The sequence below is a fragment of the Dipodomys spectabilis genome, unplaced genomic scaffold (assembly GCF_019054845.1).
Source record: "Dipodomys spectabilis isolate Male_0828 unplaced genomic scaffold, ASM1905484v1 ptg000009l, whole genome shotgun sequence".
NCBI lineage: Eukaryota > Metazoa > Chordata > Mammalia > Rodentia > Heteromyidae > Dipodomys > Dipodomys spectabilis.
Window position 1 is genome coordinate 16,847,743 of NW_024870686.1, and position 13,803 is coordinate 16,861,545.

The 13,803-nt window shown below is 41.5% G+C and overlaps 1 protein-coding gene across 2 annotated transcripts in view; it reads left to right on the plus strand.

The window, feature by feature from the left end:
- The window catches only part of Acsl1 (acyl-CoA synthetase long chain family member 1), a 67,567-nt gene that overhangs the window by 24,150 nt on the left and 29,614 nt on the right, over nt 1–13,803 (plus strand). For both annotated transcript variants that reach the window (XM_042699833.1, XM_042699822.1), the window contains exon 3: nt 12,827–12,941. In XM_042699833.1, the coding sequence (XP_042555767.1) occupies nt 12,827–12,941 (115 nt within the window). The remainder of the gene's footprint in view (nt 1–12,826; nt 12,942–13,803) is intronic.

Here is a 13,803-nt window from a genome sequence, read left to right on the forward strand (position 1 = left end):
TTTTACTGTCCAATATCTAGGCTTCCCAATTTTTCTTTCTGCTCATAGAAATAGATTTAGCTCTGATTTTTCAGAATTCTTAGGTTTTAGGGATAGACTCTGAGTCTGTTTTGCCTTTTAAAAAGAAGAATATAAAAACTGAAGTATAAAAGCACTCTGGAGTTGTGGTTCTCAGCGATTGTACATGCTTCGATGGAGCTGACATGGTTTCACGCATTCTTGTAGCAGGGAAAAAGGAGCCCCATTCATTTCATAAATATTAGTAAAAAGTCCTGAATATCCAACACTAACTTAGGGGCTGACTGACACAGGGAGAGGTGGTTGCTTTTTTCCTACTCTGAAAACAAATGAGCACCATTTGCTCACACTCAGGGTGGTGAAGAGGACTCCAGTACTGCTGAAGCTTGTATGGCAAAGGCAGTGTACACCTGCATCATAGCCCTCAGGCAGCCTAGGTTAGGACCAGAATCCAAAGACTACATGTAGCATAAACATGGTTTAATCAGGGCACCACCACAGTTACCTGAAGGCTACCCTCTCTCTGCAGGCCAGAAAGGAGCTTCCATCACTGAAGGCTGTGCTGCTGCTTTGTAACTTTAAGCAGAGATACAAACAAGTTTTCTTTCTTTGTTGTTAAGCCACTTTCATACTTGGTACACAAAATGTCCTGTCTTCTTCACCTGTCCCAGCTAACTCTGAGACTGAGAGTGGCCCATCCATCCAATAAGGATGATCTTTGCTGTAATTACTTAAAGCCTTCACATTCTGCATCTGGAAAACAAGCAATGGTACTTTTCCTGTGTGGATATAGTGTCTGCCTGGCCAGCAGTACATGTACAGTTAATGTTAATTTTCTTCTTCCATAAGGGCTTTCTCTCTCTCTCTCTCTCTCTCTCTCTCTCTCTCTCTCTCTCTCTCTCTCTCTCCCTCCCTCCCTCTCTGTTCTTTCACTTTCTCTCTTTCCTCACTCCTCTCCTCTCTCCTCTCTTTCTTCTCTTCTCCTCTGTCTCCCACGCTGGTGCTGGAACTCAAAGCCTGGGTTCTGTCCCTGGTCTCTTATGCTCAATGCTCGCACTCTACCACTTGAGGCACAGCTCTACTTCTGGCTTTTTGGTGTTTAATTAGAGTCTCAGACTTTCCCGCCTATGCTGGCTTCAAACCATAATCCTCAGATCTCAGCTTCCTAGGTATACAGGCATGAGCCACCAGTGCCCAGCAATGCCTTCTCTTTTAGCACTTACATTTTGTACATTAGAGAACTGATTCCAAAGAGGTGAAGTTGGGGGAAGATCAGGAGTTACATTATACGTAGCCTTCATTATAGAGGTCAAAAGTTGCCTATTGTAACTAGGACTGAGGGGAGAAGAATAGATAAGATAATGAGGGGAGTGTAGATTGGTCCAGGCAAGTCTGAGGAATGAGTGGCTGGAACTGTGGAACTTGGGAACAAGCTGTTTTCAAAGTGAGTATGCAGGCACACGAGTCCAAAGGTAGTGGTGGAAGTGGAAGGAGGAAGGACAGGGAGGGTAAGAAACAGAGTCTAGATTCTGAACACAGGTTAGATATAGTATGGGGAACCATCAGGTGATGGGTAAGGGAAGGAAACAAAGCAAACCTGAGCAGTTTCTACCCTTCTGAATCCTCTGTCCCCAAGCTTGGTTGGACACCTGTATGGTCAGAGTAGAACTGCTGGGCCCACCCATTCATATCAAGGGATGTAGGACACAAATCATTTTGAAACATAAAGACCATCACACTTATGGGGGGGGGGGAAAGTATGTGAGTTCCTCTTCCTGATGGAGACAGTGAAGGGACTTACTTCTTAAGTTAGGTCAGATAGTTTTTGACAGCTTCCACGGTCATCAAATATTTCCATGCAAATCTATGTTGTCTTTTAAAATAAAGAAGGGAATAAATTATAGCAAGTGAAACTATGTTTATACCAAGAAACTAAGCTTTTCTTAGTTTTAAAACTGAGATTAAAAATTCACCCTAGTAACGAAAGCAGTTAGTCTTCAACCGATGTGGTATCTGGCCTTGTTACCAGGACTGATTCTAATGTGAAGTCACACCTTATAATATGCAGCACCTGCTCCTTGCAGGTAACTCCTGTCCTTTCCCAGCTGGATGGCTTAGCTTCACCCCTCAACAAGCTCATGACATTCGGATCATAGGCTGGCTGGGTCATGAAAGATTGACGTGTATAATATCCATATGATGGGATTTATATAGTTAGCGACTTGCCTTAATCATGTGCACAGAAAGGCTAATGAGAAAGATGTGATGCTTTGGATTCAGTCCTCCACAAGTTGCAAAGGATAGTTATCAGGTATGTGCTCATTCAGCAAGTACATGAACTTTGCCATGCAGGAAAGGATTTGGTTTTTTTGTGTATGTGCCGGTGGAAAGAACTGTTTAGGGCCTCGACTCTCTATGGCAGAGGGGGAAAGCCATTCTTAAACTAAGGGAAATGCCAGGAGACTTGCTTTTATGCCATAAAACTGTAGTTCTTTTTAGATAAGAACTTGAAGTCAACTCAATATAGCATACCTAGTCTGTTGTGTTTTTCCCCTTCCTTCCTTCCTTCTTTCCTTCCTTCCTTCCTTCCGTCCTTTCTTCCTTCCTTCATTTCTTTCTTTTTCTTTTGTGGTATCACAACTTACTCAGCTGGGACTCTACTAATTGAGCCATGCCTACAGCACCCCACCTTTTTTATTGCTGGTAATTTAGGAGATGGAGTCTTTTTGGACTTTTCTGCCTCCTCAAACCAACATCCTTTGGATCTCAGCCTGTAAAGTAGTTCAGATTACAGGAGGGAGCCACCAGCAACTGGCTTTATGGTGATTTTAAAATTCGCAAGTCACAGTCCACAGGAGGTTTCATCGATGCCATGGCTTGCACTGACAAACCACAGCCCTCACAGCTCATGCGTTCTCTGCAATAAGGAACAGCAATCTTACTCCATATTTGTAATGTCTGTGAAGTGTGCCACAATGTAGAAATTTTCTCTGTGGCTAGCTGGTGGAATCACTCCTTTCTAGATAGTCTTTACACATGTATGTGTACAAACACCCACTTGAAAGCTGGCATAAGATTTCTGGAAGGCAAGAGAGCTGATAATTGACTCATGGTTTTATGAAAACTCCTACCAGATTTATGAAGATAAAGCAAGTGCAGGCCTATAGAGGTCATGAAAGCAGAGATCTAAAGAACTGTGTGGTGATTTCCTGGACTTGAAAGCCTGGGGTCAGCTCTAAGCCCCGGGTCATCTCTTGAGGTGAACAGGACCAGATATTGCTGTGAGACAGACCTTTAGGGTCTAGCCTGAGTGAAAGCTGCAAGAATAAGGAAGGTAGAGTTAGGTTAGTTGGTGGCATCAGTGATACTTGCTGACACCAGCCTGGAGGTTTCCTGAAGCGCCAAAGGCAGCTATAAGATGAAAATATTAGACTAGCAATTTTTGACTAGGTCTGAGGTAGAAAAAGGAAGAGAGATTTGGAACAGTAGTAATATCTGGTCATTTCTGCAACATAGTAAATAGGACATAATGCATAATGTTTCTGTAGTTACTTGTAAGTATAAACCCAATTCTCACCTGGGGCAGACTTTGGAACAAATCCAATGTATATCATTAGAGAAGTGCATACAATGGTCTGGTTTCATATCTGCCTGTCATCTTTATGTGAATCATTACTGTTTTTAAGCCTTAACTTTCATTTGCTCACAGTTTGTAATTGCAGGGTCCTGATTTCTATTCCTCATGGTCTGTCTGATCTTCCCTGCAAGTAGCCAAATAAGGATGTGAGCAAAGACTTATCCTCCTAATTCTACCCTTAGTGACTCAGAGTCCTTGAACATGTTTTCCTGAACAGTATGGTCATTTCTGAGCATTTCAGGGAGCAAGCTGAGTGAGTTGAGATAGTGTCATGGGACAGATGGAGAGAGTGGCCTGGGGTTTTTTTGTTTTTTTTTATTTTTATTTTTCTGATCAGAAGGCTTATTTCAGTGCAGAGATGTCAGTACTTTAATTTTAATACCTCTCCTGAAACTTTACAGGCTTCTTAATAATACACTGTGAAAATGCTTCCTGAATTATTTTTTCTTACAACACTCACATTCTAGGAACTGAGTTTAAGGTGTTAAGAGATGTGTGCGCTGACTTAGAAACACCTGTAGCTAGTGCCTGGGAATTTGGTTTTGGTAGATAAAGAATCAGGTAGATAAGGAGCCCCGAGGACTGAGCGGGTACTCTGCAGATAAGGAGTGGGAATGACTGAAAACTGGCAGAGTTTCCAGTTTTTGTTAAAGTCATTCCAGATAAGTGACTTTTTTTGTGCTAAGATTAGGTCATTCCAGTTAAGTGACTGTCTTGGGATTCTGAGGAAAGGTTAAGGGGGAAAAAAGAAGAAGCAGGGTACTGGTGGTTTACGCTTACATTTCCTAGTTCCTCAGGAGACTGATACACACAGGATCATGGTTTAAAGCCAGCTGGGATAGAAAAGTATCTCAAAAATAACCAGCAAAAAGGCAGGCTAGAGGTATGACTCAAGTAGTAGAATGTCTGCCTAGTAAGTATGAGGCTCTGACTTCAAATCCCAGTACCAACCCCCACACACACATAAAGTAAATAAAATATAAAATCTATTTATTCTTGGATTTTTTTCTGACTTAGAAAGAAAGCAAAAGCCCACTTTATAAGAATATGATTAAATAGATCTGAAAATTCAATGAAAGTTTTACAAATAAAACTGCTCCTTACAGGCCTCATCTAAAAATAAGGAACGTAGGTACACAAAAAAGACAAAAGTCACATGTTTTATATATGTACCTAAAATATAAACATTTAAAAACATGCAGGATCATAAATATGATGTATATGTGTACATGTGTATGCGTATATGCATTTAGATATGATCAATTGAACTGCATGATGTATGCTGATATGAGATTACTATAGTGAAACCCTTGTAAACAATTAATCTGTACTTTAACAAAAGTGATATTAGGACATTGAATCTTGTCTTGCTAATTGTGTGGGTAACTTGTGGGAAGGGGACAGGAAGAAACCAACAGGAAATTAATATCCAGAATATGTATATAACTCAAAAAAATACCCAAAAGATCAAATAAACCAATAACTGGGCAAGAAGCTAATAGGTAATTTTTCAAGTAAAGAAATACAATGGCTAATAAGTCCATGAAAACCTGTTCAGCAGCGTAAGCCATCAGCAAATGCAAATCAAAACAATGTTGAGATTTCATCTCACTACAGTTAGAATGGCTGCCATCAAGAAAACCAACAACAACAAATACTGGGGAGGATGCATGGGGATAAGAGAACCCCTAAACACTACTGGCAGGAATGTAAATTTGTGTTGCCTGTAGGGAAACCAGTATGGAGGTTCCCAGAAAAACTAAAATAAAACTACCACATCACCCAGCAGTACCACTCCTAGATACCTACCCAAAGGAATCTTAAATTAGAATACAATAGAGAAGCCAGGCAACAGTGGCTCCCATCTGTAATCCTAGCTACCAGGAGGCTGAGATATGAGGATCACAATTCAAAGCCAACCCAGGCAGGAAAGTCCATAAGACTCTTATCTCCAATTAAACACCAGAAAACCAGAAGTGGCCCTGTGGCTCAAGTGGTAGAGGGCTCTCCCTGAGCTGAAGAGCTCAAGGACAGCACCCATGCCCAGATTTCAAGCCCTACCATGGACAAAAAAAAGAAAAATAGATACTTACACACCTATTCTTATTGTAAAGACACAACCTAAGTGCTTAAGAATCAGTGTATGGATAAATGAATAAATGAATGATTAAATGAATGCTATACATGAAGGAAGTATAGAGGTTACTAGAGATCGTGTTACATGAAATAAGCTAATTTCACAAAGACAAGTATGACATGTTTTCTGTCATATGTGAACGTAAAAAGGATTTAGGGATGTGGACAGAGGGGATAAAAAAGGTAACAGTGAATATTATGCAAGCACATTATATGCTATTTTGTGTACTTTAAAGTCCTGTCCAGTATTCAGAAACAAGGGATGGAAGGAATTCCCACAAGCTAGTAAAAGATCTCATCTGCTCTATTAGAATCTATTGGGGCTGGAAATAGGAATTGATGAGCCAAAGTCCTCTCTGAAAGATCACTGTAGGAAAAAGCAGTGTTGTATCTGTTGATGCAAAGCAGTGAAGGTTCACGGGCTGGGCACAGGAGTAGTGGCCTGTGAGGTGTATATTTAGAAAGAAGAGTGTCACACCCCCCCCCCCCACACACATACATCCAGGATGGTGGTGCTGTTCTCCCTGAGCTTAGCATTAAAATCCAGACAATTATTGGACAGTCTCTTTGGAAGTCACTTGGCCCCACCCACGTGTCCCTTCTCTTTGGTTTTCTCTTCTTTCCCGTATCTCTTCTCTTTTATTTTCAACCTCCCAACCCAGTTCCCTCTCAGAATAAGCAGTACTAATCCAATAGGCGTTTAGCTGGTAAAGGCTGTAAATAACTCCTTACCCACCTGATTCTTTATCCAGTTTCAATTCACTTAATTAATTTGAAGTGGGTGACACTGAACTTCATGAGGTTTAGGCCTTTTTTTGGCAGCTCTGGCCTTGAACTTGCTAGGCATATGATCTGTCACTTGAATCATACCCCCAGCAGACTTGGGCCTTTCCATCCCTAAAAAATCCTTAGGAATGTAATTTGCATGAAACATATTACCAGGTGTTCCTATTTGTCAAATATTGGCAAGAGTTCTAATCCTGGGAACCACTGATATGTAGATGTTCAGTATTTTCCTTCCTCAACCTTTCCCTTTGTTTGTCCTGACCTTTTTCCTTCTTCCGGCTCCGCAGGGGAACTTGAACCTTTTATTTCCTAGTTCACCATGTGGGAGACTGACCTCTCAGGAACATTAGTATGTATAGATGTTGGAGAATAGACTAATGACTACTCCCTTGACTATTAATGTGTTAGACTCATCTTTTTTAAAAAACTGGAAAAGCTATGTAACCACATTTAAAGAGACATAAAAATAGTAATTATTATTCCTGAGTCACAGTCTTGATGACTGACAAGTTTGGTTTCATAAGCCCAACCCAGCCCCCTCACCCATGAGCCAGGTATGTGTGAATGCCACACTTAGATATCTGTGCTCCATTTCAGCAGATGTTCCTAGAAATAGCCTCATGGACTTGGATAACCCAGTACTGAAAAGGCCCTGCTTCTGAAGTGACTGTGTTTTGTGACACATAGGGACATTTTGGCACTAGCTGTCATAGCTGAGCTTCTCAGCACACAAAGTGCAATCCTTCTCACTAATACATGTAACTAAGGCTGTAAGTACCCAGTGTTTTGACATTGATATTTTCATACAAGAAGAAAAACATTTAAATGTACATTTAAATGGTGATTGGTTAAGGGAGTAAGTGCAGGATCATTTTATAGACTGATTTCGAAGTTTCATGTCCCTCTTCCATCAATAAAGCACCTGCCTTACAATGTAGTGACAATGCAACTTCTCACCCAGTCTCACCAGTGCCTTTAGGTTAGCATTCTCTTTTGGTCATATGTCTTGCTTGCTGTTTCATTTCTGAGCTCTTGCTAATTATTTTAATGACTAATTTGAATAATAATAAATATCTTGTCCTCTGGTTATGTTTTCAGGATGAAGGCTTTAATAGAGATGTAATTAACACTTTAACTTTGGTTTGGCATTTTTTTTTATCTCCATGTTTCTCAAAGCACTGAAGATTATAGGCCACCAAAAACTTAAATCTCCTTAAATCAGCTAAAAGCTGATTACTAAATGATCATCTAAAACAATGGTTTTTGACATAAAATTGAGAAGTTGACCAAGATGTTAGCCTTCTTGGAAGTATATGGTTTCCAAATCCAAGCTAAACTTAATCTCTGGTCTCAATTCACACCCCACCCCAACCCTGCTCTTCCATTTGATGGATGGAATTGACTCTGCCTAGGGGGAGCAGGTTTGTTTTTTCTACCTGTTAAAGAATTAAAAAGCAAGACAATGTTTAAGGTAAACAGAATAAGTTTATTGTAAAGTAAAGGGAAAGTCTAGAAAGTTAGTTTATTTGAAAGTGAAAGGAATTTTCTTTCAAGAAGGAGACTGCTATGTACATTTAAATTATAGTAGGTGAAACTTTCCTTTTGGAGAGGAGCGCCAAGAGGAGTCCAAATGGGGTAACCTCAGAAGGTAGTTTTTATATTACTAGGCTCCTACAATACTTCTTCCCCTGGGCTTTGAACTGATTGTTTGATGGCTCTTGAATGAATGACCCTGGCTCTTTTCATTGACTGTACAGACACCCAGGGAAGAAGAAATGGTTGAGCAAGAAGAAGCATTTGAGCAGGAGCCTGGGGCATTGTGGAAACTAGAAACACCTTGGAGATCCAATAACCTATTTCCTAGTCTCCGCCCCTGCTTCTAGGAATTCAAGCATGCCTATCACCTGGGGGTGAGATTTCACCTCTAAGAGTTTTAGAAAGTCTCTGTCATCTACCAGGATGCCAAGGTGGCACCAATTAGACCCAATATCTATGTTGCACCCTCATCCAGGCTCTTAGGAATCTTTCTGTCCAGCTTGGTTTTTGCACCGCTTACAGTCCTGGTAGATTTCTTCCTATAGATTTCTTCCCTGTAATCCTAGAAGATTACAGGGAATTTACCAATTCCCTGCTGAGATCTTAATGTCTCTGGAATGGTTCTTCTCTAAGGACACTTAGTCTAGTGGAATCCCCTGGCATGCTTCTTGATAGCCTGATTGTAGGATCACACCCCAATTTGTGATTCATCCCTCATCATTCCCTTCCTTCATGAGTTCCTGGTAGACCTTGGCTTTAGGATGAGCCTGAGCTTCTTAGACTCCAGGCCTATTTTATACATACACACACACACACACACACACAAATTATATATATGTATATATATATATATATATATACACATATATAATTTATATATGTGTATATATATATATATATATATATAATTTTTTTGTCGGTTGTGGGGCTTGAGCTCTGGGCGCTGTCCTTCAGCTCTTCAGCTCAAGGCTAATGCTCTACCACTTGAGCCACAGTGTCACTTCTGGTTTTCTGGTGGTTTATTGAAGATAAGAGTCTCACGGACTTTCCTGCCCAGGCTGGCTTTGAACTGCCATCCTCAGATTTCAGCCTCCTGAGTCGCTAGGATTACAGGTGTGTGCCACCAGCACCTGGCTGCAATTTCATATATAAATCATATTATACAATACCTTATAAAATTATATCATAAATTATATACAGAAATAATTACACGCATAAAATTTTTCTTCCTCAGACAACAGTCCTTCGTTTGTTCTGAACTAGAACAAGCTGGTGTTTTATATACCTGACTCCCATCTGCCTTGTGTTCAGTTCTTACAGCCACCTGCAGAATGTGGAAAGTGTCTGTTAGAGATACTATTGAGAAGCGCCATTGTTATATGGTGAGGAAACAGAGAGGTCACACATTTTGAGAGGTCAAATCAGGAGTTTTTATTTTTATTTATTTATTTTTGGGTCCGGTTGTGGGGCCTGAACTCTGGGCCTGGGCACTGTCCCTCAGCTCTTCAGCTCAAGGCTAGCGCTCTACCACTTGAGCCACAGCGCCACTTCCAGCTTTTTTCTTTTTGCTTATGTGGTGCTGAGGAATCGAACCCAGGGCCTCAGGCATGCAAGGCAAGCGCTCTACCACTGAGCCACCTTCCCAGCCCAGGAGTTTTTATTAAAAGGCCAGCGACTGCATGGTTCAAGTCCCAGGAATAGCAAAAATAAATAAATGAATAAATAAACAAAAGAGCCTGGTGCTGGGACTCATGCCTGTAATCCTGGCTTCTCAGGAAGCTGAGATCTGAGGGTCCACATTTGTAGCCAGTTCAGGCAGGAATTAGTCCATTAGACTGTTGTCTCCAATAAACTACTCAAAAAAAAAAAAAAGCTGGAAGTGGTGCTGAGGTCAAGTGGTAGATGCCAGTTTGTGCACAAAGAGGCTCAGGGACAGGGTCCAGGCCCTGAGTTCAAGCCCTACGACTGGCAAAAAAACAAAAGAAAGTTAAACAAAAGAAGCCAGGCACTGGTGGCGTATGCCTATAATCTTAGCTACTCAGGAGGCTGAGATCTGAGAATAACAGTTCAAAGCCAGCCCAGGCAGGAAACTCTGTAGGACTGTCATCTCCAATAAACCACTCAGAAAACCTGAAGTGGTGCTGTGACTCAAGTGGTAGAGCACTAGCCTTGAGCTGAAGAGCTGAAGATAGCACCCAGGCGCAGAGTTCAACCCCCACAAGCGACAAAGAAAAAAAGAAAGCTGAAGGACAGAGCCCAGTCCCTCAGTTCAAACCCCAAGACTTTCACTTCATACACACAGAGTTAAATAAAATATAAATATATATTAAGTGACATAAGCCAGACCCAGAGAAACAGGTTGCATGGTTTCCCTCATTTGTGGTAGATAGAATGTACATACACTAGGTGGTATGCAAGTAGTTACAAATAAATTAACTGAAGTATACTAGACTCTATGGAGAGCCCAAATAGTATAATTTTTTAGAAAGACTGGGTCAAAGCCCAATAAAATTAGCACCTGAAAAGGGGTACATGCAAGAAGGGGGTCCAAGGGTAGGAGGATAGACGAACAAAAGGGGGCAGGGGAGAGAATACAGTCAAGAATTCATTGCAGGGGCTGGGAAGGTGGCTCAGTGGTAGAGCGCTTGCCTTGCATGCCTGAGGCCCTGGGTTCAATTCCTCAGCACCACATAAGCAAAAAGAAAAAAGCCGGAAGTGGCGCTGTGGCTCAAGTGGTAGAGCGCTAGCCTTGAGCTGAAGAGCTGAGGGACAGCGCCCAGGCCCAGAGTTCAGGCCCCAGGACCGGACCCCCCCCCCAAAAAAAAAAAGAATTCATTGCATATACCACAAAATTAAGGAAAGGAAAGGAGGAGCCGAAGGGGGTTGAAAATGTTGAAAGGGATGACATTGATCAAGATGCATTGTACTCATAAACTGCTTTGTTAAAGAGCATCTCCTTCATACAATTACTTAAAGGTAATTTTAAAAAATTAAGTTAGGCAAAAGGGCTGGAGTGTAACTAAGTGACAGAGCACTTGCCTGGTGTGTACGAGGCTTCAGGTTTGAGTCTTGTACCCCCCCCCCAAAAAAAATTAATTAAAAACATATGTAGTACATAATAGATGTTGAGTTTACATAAAGCTGTACTCATAGGAAAAACTTTAGAGGAACTTACTAGACTGCTAATGGTCATTTGTTCCTTAATATAGTTCTGAATCACTGGAATAATTTTAAGTAGTTAGTAAATCACTACTTAAAAGGGAAGGGGGGGGGGGCAAAGAGGACGTAAATAACCCTAATTTTTTTTTTTAAATCACCTTGGAAGTGTAGCTCTGGGTAGCATGCTTGTCTAGCATGCATGAGTCCTTGGTTCATCCTCAGCACAGTGCATGTGTATGTTTAACATACGTGCATATGTGCACGGGCCACTGGTGCTTGTGAAGGGTCTCTGAGTTGGAGCTTTTCTGGAGTGCAGTGTGAGTCCATTAGCTCTGGCTGCTCAGACTGTCTTGGTTTTGACACCTCGCTCTTGTTTCATGGAGTTGCTCCTATTTTCTTTCATCAAACCTCAAACTGGAAGTGATCTCTTCCGCTTTTGGAGAGCCCTTTCTTGGGAAGCCAGAAATTCTATCTGTCTGGTTTCCTCAAGAAATTCCTGATCATTGCAAATATGAAGTAGTAGCCAAGTATGTATTTATCAGACTATTATGAATGCTTCTGTGGTTCTTAGGGATATTTGGACTCCTGGAAGTATTTATTTGCTCGTAGAGGACTCAGCTCCTACTCCTGCTGCTGCTCACAAGAATAAGAACTGTCTGTCAGTCTTATCCCCAGTGAGGAGTAGTTTGTGTCAGGTGTCCCTGTGAGCCAGTAGATGGAGACAGCTTAGAGGAAGGTGTCAGTGACGTCAGGTCTTACCTGAACCTGCATATAATCTTTCACTGCTGGTTTTTACTATTAAATGCCACACAAAAAACGGAAGTTTCTCATGGATTTCACTGCAGTTGGTAAGGAGCTAGAATTGTGGAAATAATCTTTCAGAGAATGTAGATGTTGTCATAGTAATAAAACAGGGCAGTGTGTCATTTCCACCAGAGCTAAACAGCTTATGTTCTATACTGTGGATGGCAGGAACTTGAGAATTGTCAGTGTGTGTGGTTGTGGCATTTTCCTGTCAACCCCTCCTTTTCTTTGGCTTTGTCTGGCAGGTTAGCTGCCAACCGTTCTGTCAGCCTCTTTTCTTCCCCTCAATTTCCTTTAGGAAAAACTTTAGAGCCATATTGTCTTGCTTCTCCGAAGCCTGAACGTTCCCCGCGGTAAACAGGTGACTCCCATTAGTTAGCACATCAGCACATCATTCTTCAAGCAGTGCTCTGAGCAGTAACTGGAAAGGATAGCATGGCGTATGTTTGGCTTTTACTTTGTGTTGTGATAGCAACTAGAAATTGTATTTATGTTGAAGCAAGTTTGGGGGCTTTGTTTTACAGCACAGTGGCTATAATAGACAGCTCATTACAATGTATTCTATACTTGAAAATTGCTGAGCTTGAACTTTTACGTATTTACATGACAAACAAACAAGCGCAGAAGAGAATGCGTGCACACGCTAGTTAACTTCATTTAGCCATTCCACAATGAGTACACTTCCTGAGACATGATGTTGTAGGCGTCTCATTTCTAACACGCTGCTCTGCCTGCTGGTCTTTTCAATAGGGCAGTGATGGTGCTCGCAGGTCTGCGCTTCTCGACAGCGATGAGCTCTTGGTGTACTTCTATGATGACGTTAGAACCCTGTATGAAGGTTTCCAGAGAGGCCTGCACGTGTCAAGTAAGCCTGTTTTTGCTGCCCTTGTGTGACTAATGCTTACTGTTTGTTTCTCATAAGGCAAGAACAGCCCTCCTTTCAGAAAGGTACATTTCTGTGAATCCTGTGCCTTTTTGGCATGGCTCAAGCCCTCTGTCTCCTCCTATGACTTGTTCAGAGCCAAACTCAGGCCTCATTGAATCCTCTGGATATTTCTTGTGTCCCAGCGGGTTTCTTCACCAAATAAGTTCCACATTTTATGGAGAGCTACATGTGCTTTAGCTCCTAATGAGTGCTAATGTTTCCTATAGTCAAGAGAGACCTGTTTGGCTGGGCCTAGTCAGTCCAGAGTTTTTTTTTAACCATCATGTGAAGCAGTGTTCCATCAGAGACACTTCGGAAATGTTGGCTTATTAACTGACCCTGGGTTTCTAACTATGACGAAGAGATTCATGGAGGCTGATACCATCCCCTTTTCCAGCCTTGCTCCCCTCCACTTGAATACAGTTCTCAAACAAGGCCACCTCTGCTCTCCCACCCAGCTTTCGAGTGCTTTTATTCCTACTCTTGATCATACAACCCTTTCTTTCCACCCCCAGCCAGTGATGATCCCAGTAGGTTCTTATTAATTTTATAAAACTCATCTCTCATATCATCTTTTCGAGAACATCTTCCTGGTCTATTATTTTCACCCCCTACCTCCAAGTGGCACATTTCTTGCCTTTTCCCTCTCAGCATCATACGCCTACTTCTGCACTAAGCCATTATAGTATAGACATCTTTACCTGACACTTACCTGATTAAAAGGAGATGTTTTTAAAGTTTCTGTTTTCTTCATTATTTTTTTTTAACCTGAGATGTTTTTTATCCTAAGCTTGGGACACTG